The sequence below is a fragment of the Saccostrea echinata genome, unplaced genomic scaffold (genome assembly GCF_033153115.1).
Source record: "Saccostrea echinata isolate AGI-Se365-2 ecotype Australia unplaced genomic scaffold, CSIRO_AGI_Sech_v1 ptg000005l, whole genome shotgun sequence".
Taxonomy (NCBI): Eukaryota; Metazoa; Mollusca; class Bivalvia; order Ostreida; family Ostreidae; genus Saccostrea; species Saccostrea echinata.
The window spans coordinates 14,010,406-14,024,724 of NW_026889754.1; the positions used below are offsets into that span (position 1 = coordinate 14,010,406).

Below are 14,319 nucleotides of genomic sequence, written 5' to 3' on the forward strand. Positions count from 1 at the left end.
GGAAGTAGTCCCTAGGCGTTCAATCAGAAAGAAAGGAAAGCCAAAGTGGATGACTACAGGTGAATTTGTGTCGAAATCCTCTATAACAAAAGATCGTGAGTGGAGAGAAAAAGCAGATTATGCTGTGCAATTAATTAAGAGTGGTGTAATTAAAGAGACACCAAATTCTACCGATGCAATTTTACAAATCATTTTAAAATCGTAATGGATGTTTGCTGATATATGAACATTTTTTTCAAAATGTAATTCAGGGAAATCATGTTTAATGTTTTCATTTACCAGGATGATTAGCATGAAATGACATGGAAGTCATTTATTGAACGAGGGGGAGTATGTAGTAGTGTGTGAGTTGATTTATTTTAACAGATTATAAAATAAATTTAATTTAAAACATTTATCATTTACAGTAACAGCTTTCCATAAATTTATTCTCATTCTATTTAAATATGTCAGAAATGGATTTCCATACCAGTTCTGGTCAGTTTTTCATGGATCATTGAATTCTTGTTTTGGTTGGCTGAAAGTTTAAGTCATGTGATTTTTATCTTGAAGTTTCTATTAATATTATTATTTTTCAAATTGAGTCTGAAATGATCAGTTTGGTCATTCAGTTCTTGTGATATATTGATCTTGGACTTTATTTATCCATAGAAGGTCAGTTGATTTTAATATTATAAATACATTCATTTGATGAATAGTAAAAGTGAATGTGTGAATCATTTTTTTTATAAATTAATAAGTAAAGAGTATATTATGATATTTGTTATTATTCAGATCCACTTGATATGATGTACATGTAGCTGAATTGCTGTATATATAACAAGGGTCTGATACCATATATTGGGTAAGATATGTGATGTATATGTTTGTATCATGTTAGGTGTAATGTGAGTCTGTATATTATGTATTTACATTCCATTGTTATGTGAATCATAACGGGAAACGTATCTATTTCATTAATAGTAGTGACTTACATTTGAATATCTGCTGTCGTATTTTATTCACTGAAGTTTACAAGAATTACGATATACAAAGAAAGTAAATCATATACAGTTAATTATAGTTTTTGTAGGAATAATCTCAATATTATACTAATATGAGAAATAGTTTTTATGCCTGAAATATTTATTGAATAGTGAGTATTAAGAAACAAGAAGAGTTATCTCTCTTTGTGTATTTTATATGTGTGTGTGTTGTTGTGTGTTAAATAATGTCTGTGTTTATTTCAGACTGTTGAATATTGAATATTGGATATATAAAGGATTGGAACACCAACAATATTTGTTACTTTGTGAACCCGGTAACATAGCCATTATATTCTATTTTTTCTTTTTTTTCCCCCTGTTATCTGTCATTCAAATTCTCATTTTGATTGTATACCAATATGGTGAAGTCTAATTTGAATTGAATTGCATACTTTTAATATACTGAAGTAAACCACTGGCTGTAAATCACAATATTTATATTCTTTATGTATTTTTCTTATACGTTATAAAATATGTTGAAAGTTCCTGCAATTATAATAACACAAAAGAGTAGGTCAAAAGCTGTTTTAAAATTCTTTGTTTGTAAATATTGATAATCCTCAAGTGACCAAGAAAAGAAAGGCATATCATTGGATTTCATGTATCTGATAATTACGTACATAATATGGTTGAAATTGCATAAAATATTGAATTTTTTATCTGTACATTTAAATACATTAGAACTTCGGTATCTCGAACACCAATATTTTTGAATACCATGGATTTGTGAAAGTGATTTTGAAGTCCCAACCGTTTATTCCTTAAGTATTTTACCCTGGATATCTCAAATCCTCGGATATCTGGAAGTATTTTCTCAGTCCCTTTGAATTCGAGATAACAAGGTTAACTGTAAATGGTTTTTACGTAGACTTAATCAATTAATTGATAGCAATTGGTTTTTATAACTTATAAGATACAGAAATAAAGATGAAAATATTCTGAGGATAACAATAAAACATGATATAAATGTCAAAACATTGCATTTCATTGCATAATGTATTTTACTGTATTACCACATCTCTGACTCATTCTCCTGTCCTACCTCATATTTGTCAGCAATCTCTTTAAGGAGAGGAGCCTGAAGATTAACTAAACAGCAGCATAATTGAAAGATTTTTGTTGTCATATGTCTGTACTGAGATGGAACATGGCTGAGGATTTCATAGTTTTTAATTCTTTCATTGGCTCTTTCAACATGAATTCTACTGCGTCCGATTTTATAGCACAGTTTTGCCTCTTCTCTGGTAAAATGAGATTTACTAGACAAAAATGGTGGGATGTTTAATGATACTCCTGCAGGAAGTTTGTCAAAAATATTGAATCCTTTATCTGCAAGAATTAGATCTCCAGGCTGTATTTGGTCAAGAACTTTGCAGTGCTCAACTATGGCAGCATCTGAGGTGGATCCAGGATATAAATCGGATGTGAATACAAGGGCACCATTTGGAGCAACACATGTTACGGCCTTTACAGTATGACGGCTTTTATAGTTGCTGTAAGTAAGAGACTGACTGTTCATATTGGATGGAATGTCTTGAGTAATTTCAGTGGCATCCATGGCAATCCTTGCTGATGTAAAATCTTCAAACGATTTCGGCATAGATCCTTTGCATTTTAGTTGAGAAGGGATGCCTACTGCCTTTAATACACCATCAAAAAAGATTTCATGAAGGACAGAAATAAACGTGTTCACAATATTTGATACTGTAGAACGGCTTGTCCCAAATCTAACGGCAAGGTCTAAATCTCTAAAGTTTAATCTAAGTTTTATTAAACATATGAGCAGCTGGTCCTCAAGGCTGAAGCAGGTGACCTCCCATCCAGCAAAGTAATTAAATGGCGCCATTCGTCTGAGAACCTGTACAATTACGTTGAATACATCTGCTGGAAATGATGTGTAAAGCAACATCTGAAAAAAGAAAAAAAAACAATTCTTCAGTTCAGGGGCTGACAAATCCCATTGCCTGACGCCCGGGGCTAGTGGATTTTAGGGATGGGCAAGTGAAATTTTACCAACCACTGGCCCGTGGGCAAGTGACTGAAAAAAAAAAAAAATAAATTCAATATGGATGTCACAGATTTAAAGCTGGGCTTAGGGGCTTGCATGATCTACTCAGTAATTGTCTTCATATTTTTTTTTTAAATATATATAAATACAGTGTTAGTTTATGGTGGGGCAAACAAAAATTCATGTAGGGCAAGTGAATTTTGACCATGCACTTGCCCTTGGACAAGTGCCTAAAATTTATATTTGTCAGCCCCTGCATTACCACAAAAAATCTCGCAAAGAACAAATATCATTATTGTTGGCATACAGACCAAGAACATTTATGATTAAAAAATTCTCTAAGGGATGTTAAAGAACCAAAAAAAAAAAAACAAAAAACAAATGAGCTAGCCCATTGTTTATGAAAAAAAAGTAAAAGTAAAGACCCATGAACTCATGAAATAAAATGACTTGGTTTTCACTTTCATTTTTATATTGCTGAAAAAAATTAAATACTCTGTCCAGTCATGGATTCTTGTTCTTACCATTTGACACCTACAAGTCATTGTGTAGTCCACAGTACCCACAGAAAATAAGGCACATACAGTAACCCTTTTTCAAAGGATACTTCATGCCAAGTTTGGTTGAAATTAACCTATTTGTTCTGGAGAAGAAGAAAGAATTTTGAAAATTTACAATTATAGCAACAACTTTGACAAAAGACAAGTACTGATCACATAAGCTTGCCTGAACCTTTGGCCAAAGGTGAACTAAAATTGCAAAGGGTACTCAAGGACTATGTCAGGTGGTGATAAACAAATTTCACTTAAGACTCAGGTCACCTAAAAACATCTTATTACACTGTAAATCAACTTTTTTTCGTGAGCGAGAAATATCCATGAGTTTCACGACCTTTCATTCGCGGATATTTCTTGTCATGAACCAATTATTCAGAATAATAATAAATAATAGAATGTTGTCTCAGTTGTACACAGTAGTAGTCTCATATGAAGTATTGCAATTATATAATAGCGGGTTAAAGTAAATATGGATTCTGAAGTATTGCAATTATATAATAGTGGGTTAAAGTAAATATGGATTCTGAAGTATTGCAATTATATAATAGTGGGTTAAAGTAAATATGGATTCTGAAGTATTGCAATTATATAACAGTGGGTTAAAGTAAATATGGATTCTGAAGTATTGCAATTATATAATAGCGGGTTAAAGTAAATATGGATTCTGAAGTATTGCAATTATATAACAGTGGGTTAAAGTAAATATGGATTCTGAAGTATTGCAATTATATAACAGTGGGTTAAAGTAAATATGGATTCTGAAGTATTGCAATTATATAACAGTGGGTTAAAGTAAATATGGATTCTGAAGTATTGCAATTATATAACAGTGGGTTAAAGTAAATATGGATTCTGAAGTATTGCAATTATATAATAGCGGGTTAAAGTAAATATGGATTCTGAAGTATTGCAATTATATAACAGCGGGTTAAAGTAAATATGGATTCTGAAGTATTGCAATTATATAATAGTGGGTTAAAGTAAATATGGATTCTGAAGTATTGCAATTATATAATAGCGGGTTAAAGTAAATATGGATTCTGAAGTATTGCAATTATATAATAGCGGGTTAAAGTAAATATGGATTCTGAAGTATTGCAATTATATAATAGTGGGTTAAAGTAAATATGGATTCTGAAGTATTGCAATTATATAATAGTGGGTTAAAGTAAATATGGATTCTGAAGTATTGCAATTATATAATAGTGGGTTAAAGTAAATATGGATTCTGAAGTATTGCAATTATATAATAGTGGGTTAAAGTAAATATGGATTCTGAAGTATTGCAATTATATAATAGTGGGTTAAAGTAAATATGGATTCTGAAGTATTGCAATTATATAATAGTGGGTTAAAGTAAATATGGATTCTGAAGTATTGCAATTATATAATAGTGGGTTAAAGTAAATATGGATTCTGAAGTATTGCAATTATATAATAGTGGGTTAAAGAAAATATGGATTCTGAAGTATTGCAATTATATAATAGCGGGTTAAAGTAAATATGGATTCTGAAGTATTGCAATTATATAATAGTGGGTTAAAGTAAATATTGATTCTGAAGTATTGCAATTACATAATAGTGGGTTAAAGTAAATATTGCTACTGAAGTATTGCAATTATATAATAGCGGGTTAAAGTAAATATGGATTCTGAAGTATTGCAATTACATAATAGTGGGTTAAAGTAAATATTGCCACTGAAGTATTGCAATTACATAATAGCGGGTAAAAGTAAATATTGATTCTGAAGTATTGCAATTATATAACAGTGGGTTAAAGTAAATATTGATTCTGAAGTATTGCAATTATATAACAGTGGGTTAAAGTAAATATTGATTCTGAAGTATTGCAATTATATAACAGTGGGTTAAAGTAAATATGGATTCTGAAGTATTGCAATTATATAATAGTGGGTTAAAGTAAATATGGATTCTGAAGTATTGCAATTATATAATAGTGGGTTAAAGTAAATATTGATTCTGAAGTATTGCAATTATATAACAGTGGGTTAAAGTAAATATTGATTCTGAAGTATTGCAATTATATAACAGTGGGTTAAAGTAAATATTGATTCTGAAGTATTGCAATTATATAACAGTGGGTTAAAGTAAATATTGATACTGAAGTATTGCAATTATATAATAGTGGGTTAAAGTAAATATTGATTCTGAAGTATTGCAATTATATAACAGTGGGTTAAAGTAAATATTGATTCTGAAGTATTGCAATTATATAACAGTGGGTTAAAGTAAATATTGATTCTGAAGTATTGCAATTATATAACAGTGGGTTAAAGTAAATATTGATTCTGAAGTATTGCAATTATATAATAGCGGGTTAAAGTAAATATTGATTCTGAAGTATTGCAATTACATAATAGTGGGTTAAAGTAAATATTGCTACTGAAGTATTGCAATTACATAATAGTGGGTTAAAGTAAATATTGCTACTGAAGTATTGCAATTATATAATAGCGGGTTAAAGTAAATATGGATTCTGAAGTATTGCAATTACATAATAGTGGGTTAAAGTAAATATTGCTACTGAAGTATTGCAATTATATAATAGCGGGTTAAAGTAAATATGGATTCTGAAGTATTGCAATTACATAATAGTGGGTTAAAGTAAATATGGATTCTGAAGTATTGCAATAATAAAATAGTGGGTTAAAGTAAATATGGATACTGAAGTATTGCAATTATATAATAGCGGGTTAAAGTAAATATGGATTCTGAAGTATTGCAATTATATAATAGCGGGTTAAAGTAAATATGGATTCTGAAGTATTGCAATTATATAATAGCGGGTTAAAGTAAATATGGATACTGAAGTATTGCGATTATATAATAGTGGGTTAAAGTAAATATGGATTCTGAAGTATTGCAATTATATAATAGCGGGTTAAAGTAAATATGGATTCTGAAGTATCGCAATTATATAATAGTGGGTTAAAGTAAATATTGATTTAAGAAAAATTACCTTTTCATTGTCATTAAGGATATCTCCAACTGTCATTTTGGATGTCTGTGTTTTTAGCTTTTTAATTTCTTCCTCCAGTTCTTTAATTTCCTGCTCAAGTTTTTCAACTGCAAATGAAAAAAAAAAGTGAATAACAGTTCAGTGAAGGGGAACATGTGAACAGACCAGAATTTTTAACCTGGGACCTCTTAATAACTTACTCAGATGTTCTACCAACTAAGTAATCTGCCCACTTAAAAGTCTTCCTTAAGACAAAAAACCTAGATGTTCCAGAACATTGTATGGCACCAAATGGGTAGATGTCTAAGTCTTCAAGAACTTTAAAACAAAACAGGAATGTGGCAGTCAGACAGATCAAATGCCACTGTCCAAATTGTTCTTGGTACAGCATATGACTAGTGATTGATTGATTATTGTTTTACATTCAGTTTGAAAATTTTTCATTCATACAAAGATATCACCATATATCCGTGAAGAGCTTCAAATTTTGACCTTTACTCGGCACTCAATACAATAGAGAGATTGAGATTTTAAACTTGTACGCGTACGAGTACACAAACTTTGACACACACGTACACGTTTTTTTGGAATTTGTCTGTTAAGATTTAATGACGTGTAACATGAATGTGTAGACTGTAATCTGTGTCTCTGTTTCAACTATTTAGTAGTTTTGTGACATTAGTTTGACTTTATTTAGTGAACAAAACATGGTTAAAATAAGTGTTCATGAAACTTAACATTGTAAATATTTAACAACAATAACAGTTTCACACATAAATTGACTAGTTTTTTTTTAATAAAAACTACAAGTTTACACCTACGTGTAGAGGCCTTTTTACAAGTTGTAGGAACGTGTAGAAAACTATCAACACCAAAACCGATGACGTAATACGCAAGAAATTAAGGGAATTCCCCTAGTAGACGTACCCGTACATGTATGAAATCTCAACCTCTCTAATGAATGAAATTGTTTTTCCTACCTGAATTGGTCTTTCTTTGGATGGGAATAAATGTATCATCTGTTGTTACTGGTTTTACAAAATAGGAATGGTCAGTTTCTAGAGGTTTGTAAAGATGACTTTCTGCAATGTAATGGTCATGGCTTGCCATCATTGGTAGTGTAGAGTTTCCATCATTACCTTTATCGTCTTTGGATTTTTTTAACCTATAAAAATTGTATACATGTTTAAATTTGTAACAAATAAAAGAAACTTTATCTACATGTATTTGGGACCTTGCATATAAGAAACACAATTTAATGAGTTTTAAAATTTTGTTGCCATATCAAATATCTACAATAAATACATGTACATGTACTGTATCCCATAATTTAACACTTCTTGATGACAGAAATTTTGATAAGGTCCAATGTTCTCAAAAAGCCTTGTTTGTTCTGCTCACAATATAAGTTTGTATTGTTTGGTTGGACTTTTGAGCTTAATAATGCTTAATAATGTATTACTGTTCTTTAAGATTTTATTTAATATTACATTGTATTCCCCATGCAATAAATACAGGGGAATATCTGTCTATGACTTGTTTTGAGTACATCTCCCAATCTACATTTATAGCACATATTTCATTGAATTTTTATCATATTTATCAGTATAGTTGTCTGATGTATTCTGTCACTATTCTATGGGGCATTTAAATATGAGTACAGGTATTCAAATAATTCAATAAAATTCTGATTTCTCAATGATGCTTCAAAACATAAAATAAATACATACAATATTACCTCTTTGGAGTAGGTACTTCAGGAAAGTTGAAGGTCTTGTTGAAAGAAAAAATTGTTGGCCCATTTTCTTTCCTTCCCTCCACAAAATGACAACTACAGAGTCTATCATTCTCTGTATATTCTCTGTCTGCTCGCCTGAAGATAAATAAATCTATGGTGATTTTCCTTTTATCTTTCCCCCTTTTATTTATATTTAAGATATAAAATTGATATTTATAAAATATCTGTAAGTAACAGTTTTAACAGGCTTTGGCCATAAATAACTGGAATAACTTGGATCAGGTTTGTTTACATTTTCTTCAACAGTTCAAAGGTCTGAAGATCTAATTATTCTGTATTTCTCTCTCTCTTTCTCATATATATCTGTGTGAATTCTTTTTATTCAGTACCGAGTAGGCCATATACCTTATATTTCTAGTCTATTTATTTTTAATACTACTACTTAATACGATGGACGTAAACAGGTAAAGACACGGGTGTGTAGGGAGATGCTAATCTGCGTATTATATCGCAACTGTTCGTTAAAATTATACGCTGCAAAGGTATAAATATGCACCTACCGACATCTTTCAATCCACTTCTTTCTTTTCTTGGGGTCGGTGGGAAACCTATACAAACTGCAGTGCTGTTTCCCCCCAGTAATGTGCGTACAACCGAACGCAAAACAGTATGGCATCTTGTGTAGAACTGCCCGGAAGTCGCAAAACGAAAGTGAAAGTAAACGAGACTTACGGAGCCTATTATTCCTTCTGTGTATCGGTTTCTGATTTCGATGAACGGTTACTAAAAATAGAAATGTCTTTGAAATATTTTTTTTAAAATGCTACTCCTCCTACAATTTTGGTTTGATTTCAACATAACTTGGCACAATAGTAGACTACACTAAATACACAATTCTGTGTATCGGTTTTTAATTCCGATGAACGGTGTCGTCATGGTTACTAAAAATAGAAATTTCTTTGACATATTTTCAAATGCTACTTCTCCTACAGTTTTGGTCCGATTCCAATATAACTTGGCACACAGGTTACAGGTACTAAATCTTTTAAGATCGTCATCTTGATAATGATCAGTATTGTAAATAACATAGATGATGTATTTAATATATATCAACAGCAAAACATTTGAATGTAATATGTTTTTCTTGTGTGTGAGAACGTATGGGATCTAATTTTACCATATTCCGGTGTAGATAACTTGTCTCGGTCTTTAAATCGTTTTACAAGAAGCCAATTACTGCGAGGTGTAAAGCGCATTATCGAATAAGTCTGGATGAAAACTATGGAGAGAGTGGACAGAAGTAAAGACGTTTCCAGCATTGACAAAGATGTTAAAAAGAAATTTCGATGGGACTGGTTGAACTCGTGTGTTCCAGTGATATCAAGCAATGGAAATTTCAAAGGAGTGTCGATATCTGAATGAATTATAAAGATAAGTTCATCAGGGAAGGCAAAGTGCACATTGTGTACTAAAATCCCACCCTACCCCCAGGGGTCATCATTTGAACAAACTTGAATCTACACCACCTGAGGTTGCTTTCACATAAATATGACCAATCATGGCTTTTCTGTCCTTGAGAAGAAGATTTTTCCTATATATTCCTTTGTAAACATTTGATTGTCCATTGTGGCCCCACCCTACACCCGGGGTTCATTATTTTGAATAAACTTGAATCTACACTACCTGACGATGATTCCAATTGAGTTTCACCTTTCCTGGCTCATTGGTTCTTGAGAAGAAGATTTTTAAAAGATGCCATTCATTTTTCACTTCTATATAATTATCTCCCCTTGGAAGAGGGCGTGGCCCATCATTTGAACAAACTTGAATCCCCTTTACCCAAGGATAGTCTGTGTCAAGTTTGGTTGAAATTGGCCTAGTGGTTCGGGAGAAGAAGATTAAATTGTGAAAAATTAACGACGACGACAGACAACGGACAAATTTTGATCAGATAAGCTCACTTGAGCCTTTGGCTTAGGTGAGCTAAAAACTAGAAATTCGTTTCTCTGACAGAAAACTTAAGAAGGAAAAAGTACAAAGTCTTAAAGAAGAGCAAGAAAGAGAATTTAATGAGAGAGACCGATTGAAAAAGGAAGAGAAGCGTTCCAATTTATCTGAAGAGCAAAAGTCAGAAATTTGTGCCTCTGACAGAAAACGTAAAAAGAGAAAAAGCTACAAAGTCTTACAGAAGAGCAAAAAAGAGGATTTAATGAGAAAGACCGACTGAGAAAGGAAGAGAGCGTTCCAATTTATCTGAAGAGCAAAAGCCAAAACTTTGTTTCTCTGACAGAGAACGTAAAAAGGAAAAACTACATCTTCTTACAGAAGAACAAAACAGAGGAATTAATGATAAGAGACTGACTGAAAAAGGCAGAAAAGCGTTCCAATTTATCTGAAGAGCAAAAGTCAGAACTTTTTTTGACAGAAAACGTAGGTAGGAAAAACTACAAAGTCTTATAGAAGAACAAAAAGAGAATTCAATAAGAGAGACCGACTGAAAAAGGAAGAGAAGCGTTCCAATGTATCTGAAGAGCAAAGTCAGAACTTGTGCCTCTGACAGAAAACGCAAGAAGGAAAAACTACAAAGTCTTACAGAAGAATAAAAGAGAATTTAATGAAAGAGACCGACTGAAACAGGAAGAAGCGTTCCAATGTATCTGATGAGCAGAAATAAAAAAATTACGCTTCTGAAAGAACACATAAGAAGGGGAAACTACAAAGTCTTACAGAGGAACAAAAAAGAGGATTTAATGAAATGGACCGACAGGAATAAGAAGAGAAGCGTTCCAATTTATCTCAAGAGCAAAAGTCAGGACTTGGTTTCTCTGATAGAAAACGTAAGAAGGAAAAACTACAGTCTTACAGAAGAAGAAATGAAAACACTTTATGAAATTGAATCAATGAAGAAAAAAGAAGTGACAGAACACCTGAAGAAAAACAGCCAAACTAATCTAAAAGAAAGCAAAAGATTGATTGTATGTTGTTTTACGTCCCATTCGAGAATTTTTCATTCATATAGATACGTCAACATATACCGGTGAAGGGCTTCATTGACCTTTACTCGGCACTCAGGGCCATTGAGCAGTGAGGGAACTTTATCATACCAACGCCTGCCGTGACACGGGGCCTCGGTTTTTAAGCTCTCTTCGAAGGACCAGCAACTTTCACTTCAAAGTGCCGAGCGCATGGCGAAGGAACAGTTGCTACTTATTTTTTATCGACTTACGTCAGTCGCGGCCGAGATTCGAACTCACGACCTCCCGATCACGGAGCGAGCGCTCTACCGACTAAGCTACCGTGAACGGTGTAAGCAAAGAAAACAGGATTTTAGAACATTACAGAATGAAGATCAGTAATACAAAGATTTTCAAAAGACATCCAACAGTACCCAGAGTATTTTTACACATGTAGAAAAATGCGTTATATAAGAAGTGTAACACATGTTGGAGCAGAAACTTTCAAATATTCCTCAGAAGAAGTTCTAAACAATTGCATAACAGGAAGAATATTTGCCTTGGGATTTCAATGGATTTGTCAGTCTTGTGCTAGATATGTTAAAAAAAAAACAAATCCCCCCCCCCCCCCCCAGGCTGTTTATAATGATATGGAAGTTTCTGACATACCTGAAGAACTAGCAAAATTAACATCTCTAGAAAGAAAATTAATTTCTCGCAGTTACCCATTCATGAAAATGCTAGCATTACCAAAGGGGAAACAGAGTGGCATAAAAGGTGCAGTTTTAAATGTCCCTGTGAATGAAGAAAATTGCCAAGATATCAAATGAAGCTTTTGTTATCCCCTATTAAAGAGGAAAATTGTGTGCAAAAACATGCAAAATTTGAGTACATTAGACCAAACTACATCAAAGATGCATTGAATTGCTTGAGAGAAAACAATGACCTCTACAAAGACATCACTATCTATGAGAACTGGGAGACGAAATGCTGTGAAAATGATCAGGATCTGTGGACAGAGCTCACCACTGGGTGAATTAATAAAAAAGACCACCAAACATAAAATTTTTGGAAAAATTCAACTACTTATAACATTTTTTTCACTTATATCATCATATTGCACATGCATTCTAGTTTAAAATCATGAAGCGGCAATAGAATAGACAATCGGATTAAAAAGTTTCATAATTTTTATTAGTAACATATCATTACACCTTAAAAGACTTTCTAAAATACAAAATCACAAGAAATTAAAGTTTTTTATGCTTCAAAATGGTAAAAGGGGTATAAATGATTAAATCTAGACCTTGATTATCTTCTCTTGTATATGTGAAAAAAAAATGGCTTTTTGATTGTTATTTTACATTATTTATTCAATTCTGGTTTGAAAAGTTTTTATATGAAAACAAGATGTGTTTGTGAAACACTGATGCCCCCGTATGGCAGCTTATGGCGAAGGTTAAAGTTTCTTCAAATGCAACTCAAAATCCAGGCCAAAAGATAAGAAATGTTGATACCCAAAGAAAGGTCTTGTCTCGAGGAATACACCTGTGAAATTTGAAAGACCTAGATACAACTGTTCAAAAGTTATGGCGAAGGTTAAAGTTTTTAAATAAAAGTCAAACGTCAAGGTCAAGGTCAAAGTGGTTGGTGTCCAAAGGAAGATCTTGTCACAAGGATTACATTTGTGAAGTATGAAAGCCCTAGCACCAACCATTTAAAAGTTATGGCCAAGTTTAAAGTTTTTCAAAAGTAAGTCAAACTTCTAGGTCAAGATCAAAGGGTCAAAGTGGTTGGTACACAAAGGAAGGTCTTGTCACAAGGATTACATATGTGAAGTATGAAAGCCCTAGCATCAACCATTCAAAAGTTATGGCCAAGGTTAAAGTTTTTCAAAAGTAGGTCAAACTCCTAGGTCAAGGTCATAAGGTCAAAGTGGTGGTTGATATCCAAAGGAAGGTCTTGTCGCAAGGATTACATATGTGAAGTATGAAAGCCCTAGCTCCAACCATTCAAAAGTTATGGCCAAGGTTAAAGTTTTTCAAAAGTAGGTCAAACTCCTAGGTCAAGGTCAAAGGGTCAAAGTGGTTGATATCCAGAGGAAGGTCTTGTCACAAGGAATACACATGTGAAGTTTGAAACCCTAAGCACCAACTGTTCAAAAGTTATGGCCAAGGTTAAAGTTTTTCAAAAGTAGGTCAAACTCCAAGGTCAAGGTAAAAAGGTCAAAGTTGTTGGTATCCAAAGGAAGGCCTTGTCACAAAGAATTTACATGTGAAGTTTGAAACCCCAAGCACCAACTGTTCAGAAGTTATGGCCAAGGTTAAAGTCTCATAAAATTTTGCCAAAGTAGGTCAAACTCCAAGGTCAAGGTCAAAAGGTCAAATATGATGGTACCCAAAGAAAGGTCTTGTCACAAGGAATACACATGTGAAATATGAAAGTCATAGCTCCAACCAATCAAAAGTTATGGGCAAGGTTAAAGTTGACAACAGACAGACAGACAAACAGACAAACGGATAAACAGACAAACAGATAAACAGACAAACAGACAGACAGGACAAAAACAATATACCCCCGGGATCTTTCGATCCGGGGGCATAAAAATATGAAGCAATTCCATAAAACCTACTTATTTGTCCGTTCAAGTCAATTTTTAGGTCACCTGAGTTTACTCAGGTGACCTATTGCTATCCGTTTTCGTCCGTCGGCGTGCGTTAACATTTGAACATTTTCAGCTTCTTCTCTGAAACCGCTCAACCAATTTCAACCAAATTTGGCATATAGCATCTATGGGTGAAGAGGGACAAAATTTGTTAATTTCAGGGTCCCTGCCCCCCCCCCTGGGGCCTGAGGGAGGGGCAAAAAAAACACTAAAATTAATGCAATCTTTAAAAATCTTCTTCTTTACTCGTGAACATCAAGCAGTCAAACTGTTGACATGATTGTAATAAGCATTGAGCCCTCTACCAAAATTGTGAAATTCATGGCCCCAGAGTTAGGGGTTCTGGGGCTAGGGTGGGGCTATATAGATCATATAGTAAAAGTGCATTATTT

The 14,319-nt window shown here is 33.0% G+C and overlaps 1 protein-coding gene across 1 annotated transcript; it reads right to left on the reverse strand.

The window, feature by feature from the left end:
* Positions 1–2,034: 2,034 nt before the first annotated feature.
* Positions 2,035–9,032, reverse strand: LOC133179685 (uncharacterized). Its single transcript, XM_061314381.1, has 5 exons — positions 8,869–9,032; positions 8,309–8,443; positions 7,551–7,735; positions 6,571–6,677; positions 2,035–2,934 (listed from the first exon to the last, which is right to left on the reverse strand). Exons 1-5 carry the CDS (start codon positions 8,982–8,984, stop codon positions 2,035–2,037), a joined length of 1,443 nt encoding a protein of 480 aa, XP_061170365.1. The 5' UTR covers positions 8,985–9,032.
* Positions 9,033–14,319: the final 5,287 nt, after the last annotated feature.

What these genes read in the sequence shown, in the direction of transcription:
- LOC133179685 (XM_061314381.1), bottom strand. Translation starts at nt 8,984, where the DNA reads ATGCCATACTGTTTTGCGTTCGGTTGTACGCACATTACTGGGGGGAAA. An exon ending in CCAAAGAAAGACCAATTCAG is followed by an intron (nt 6,678 to 7,550) that starts GTAGGAAAAACA and finishes TTTCATTTGCAG; the next exon opens with TTGAAAAACTTGAGCAGGAA. An exon ending in TCCTTAATGACAATGAAAAG is followed by an intron (nt 2,935 to 6,570) that starts GTAATTTTTCTT and finishes TTCTTTTTTCAG; the next exon opens with ATGTTGCTTTACACATCATT.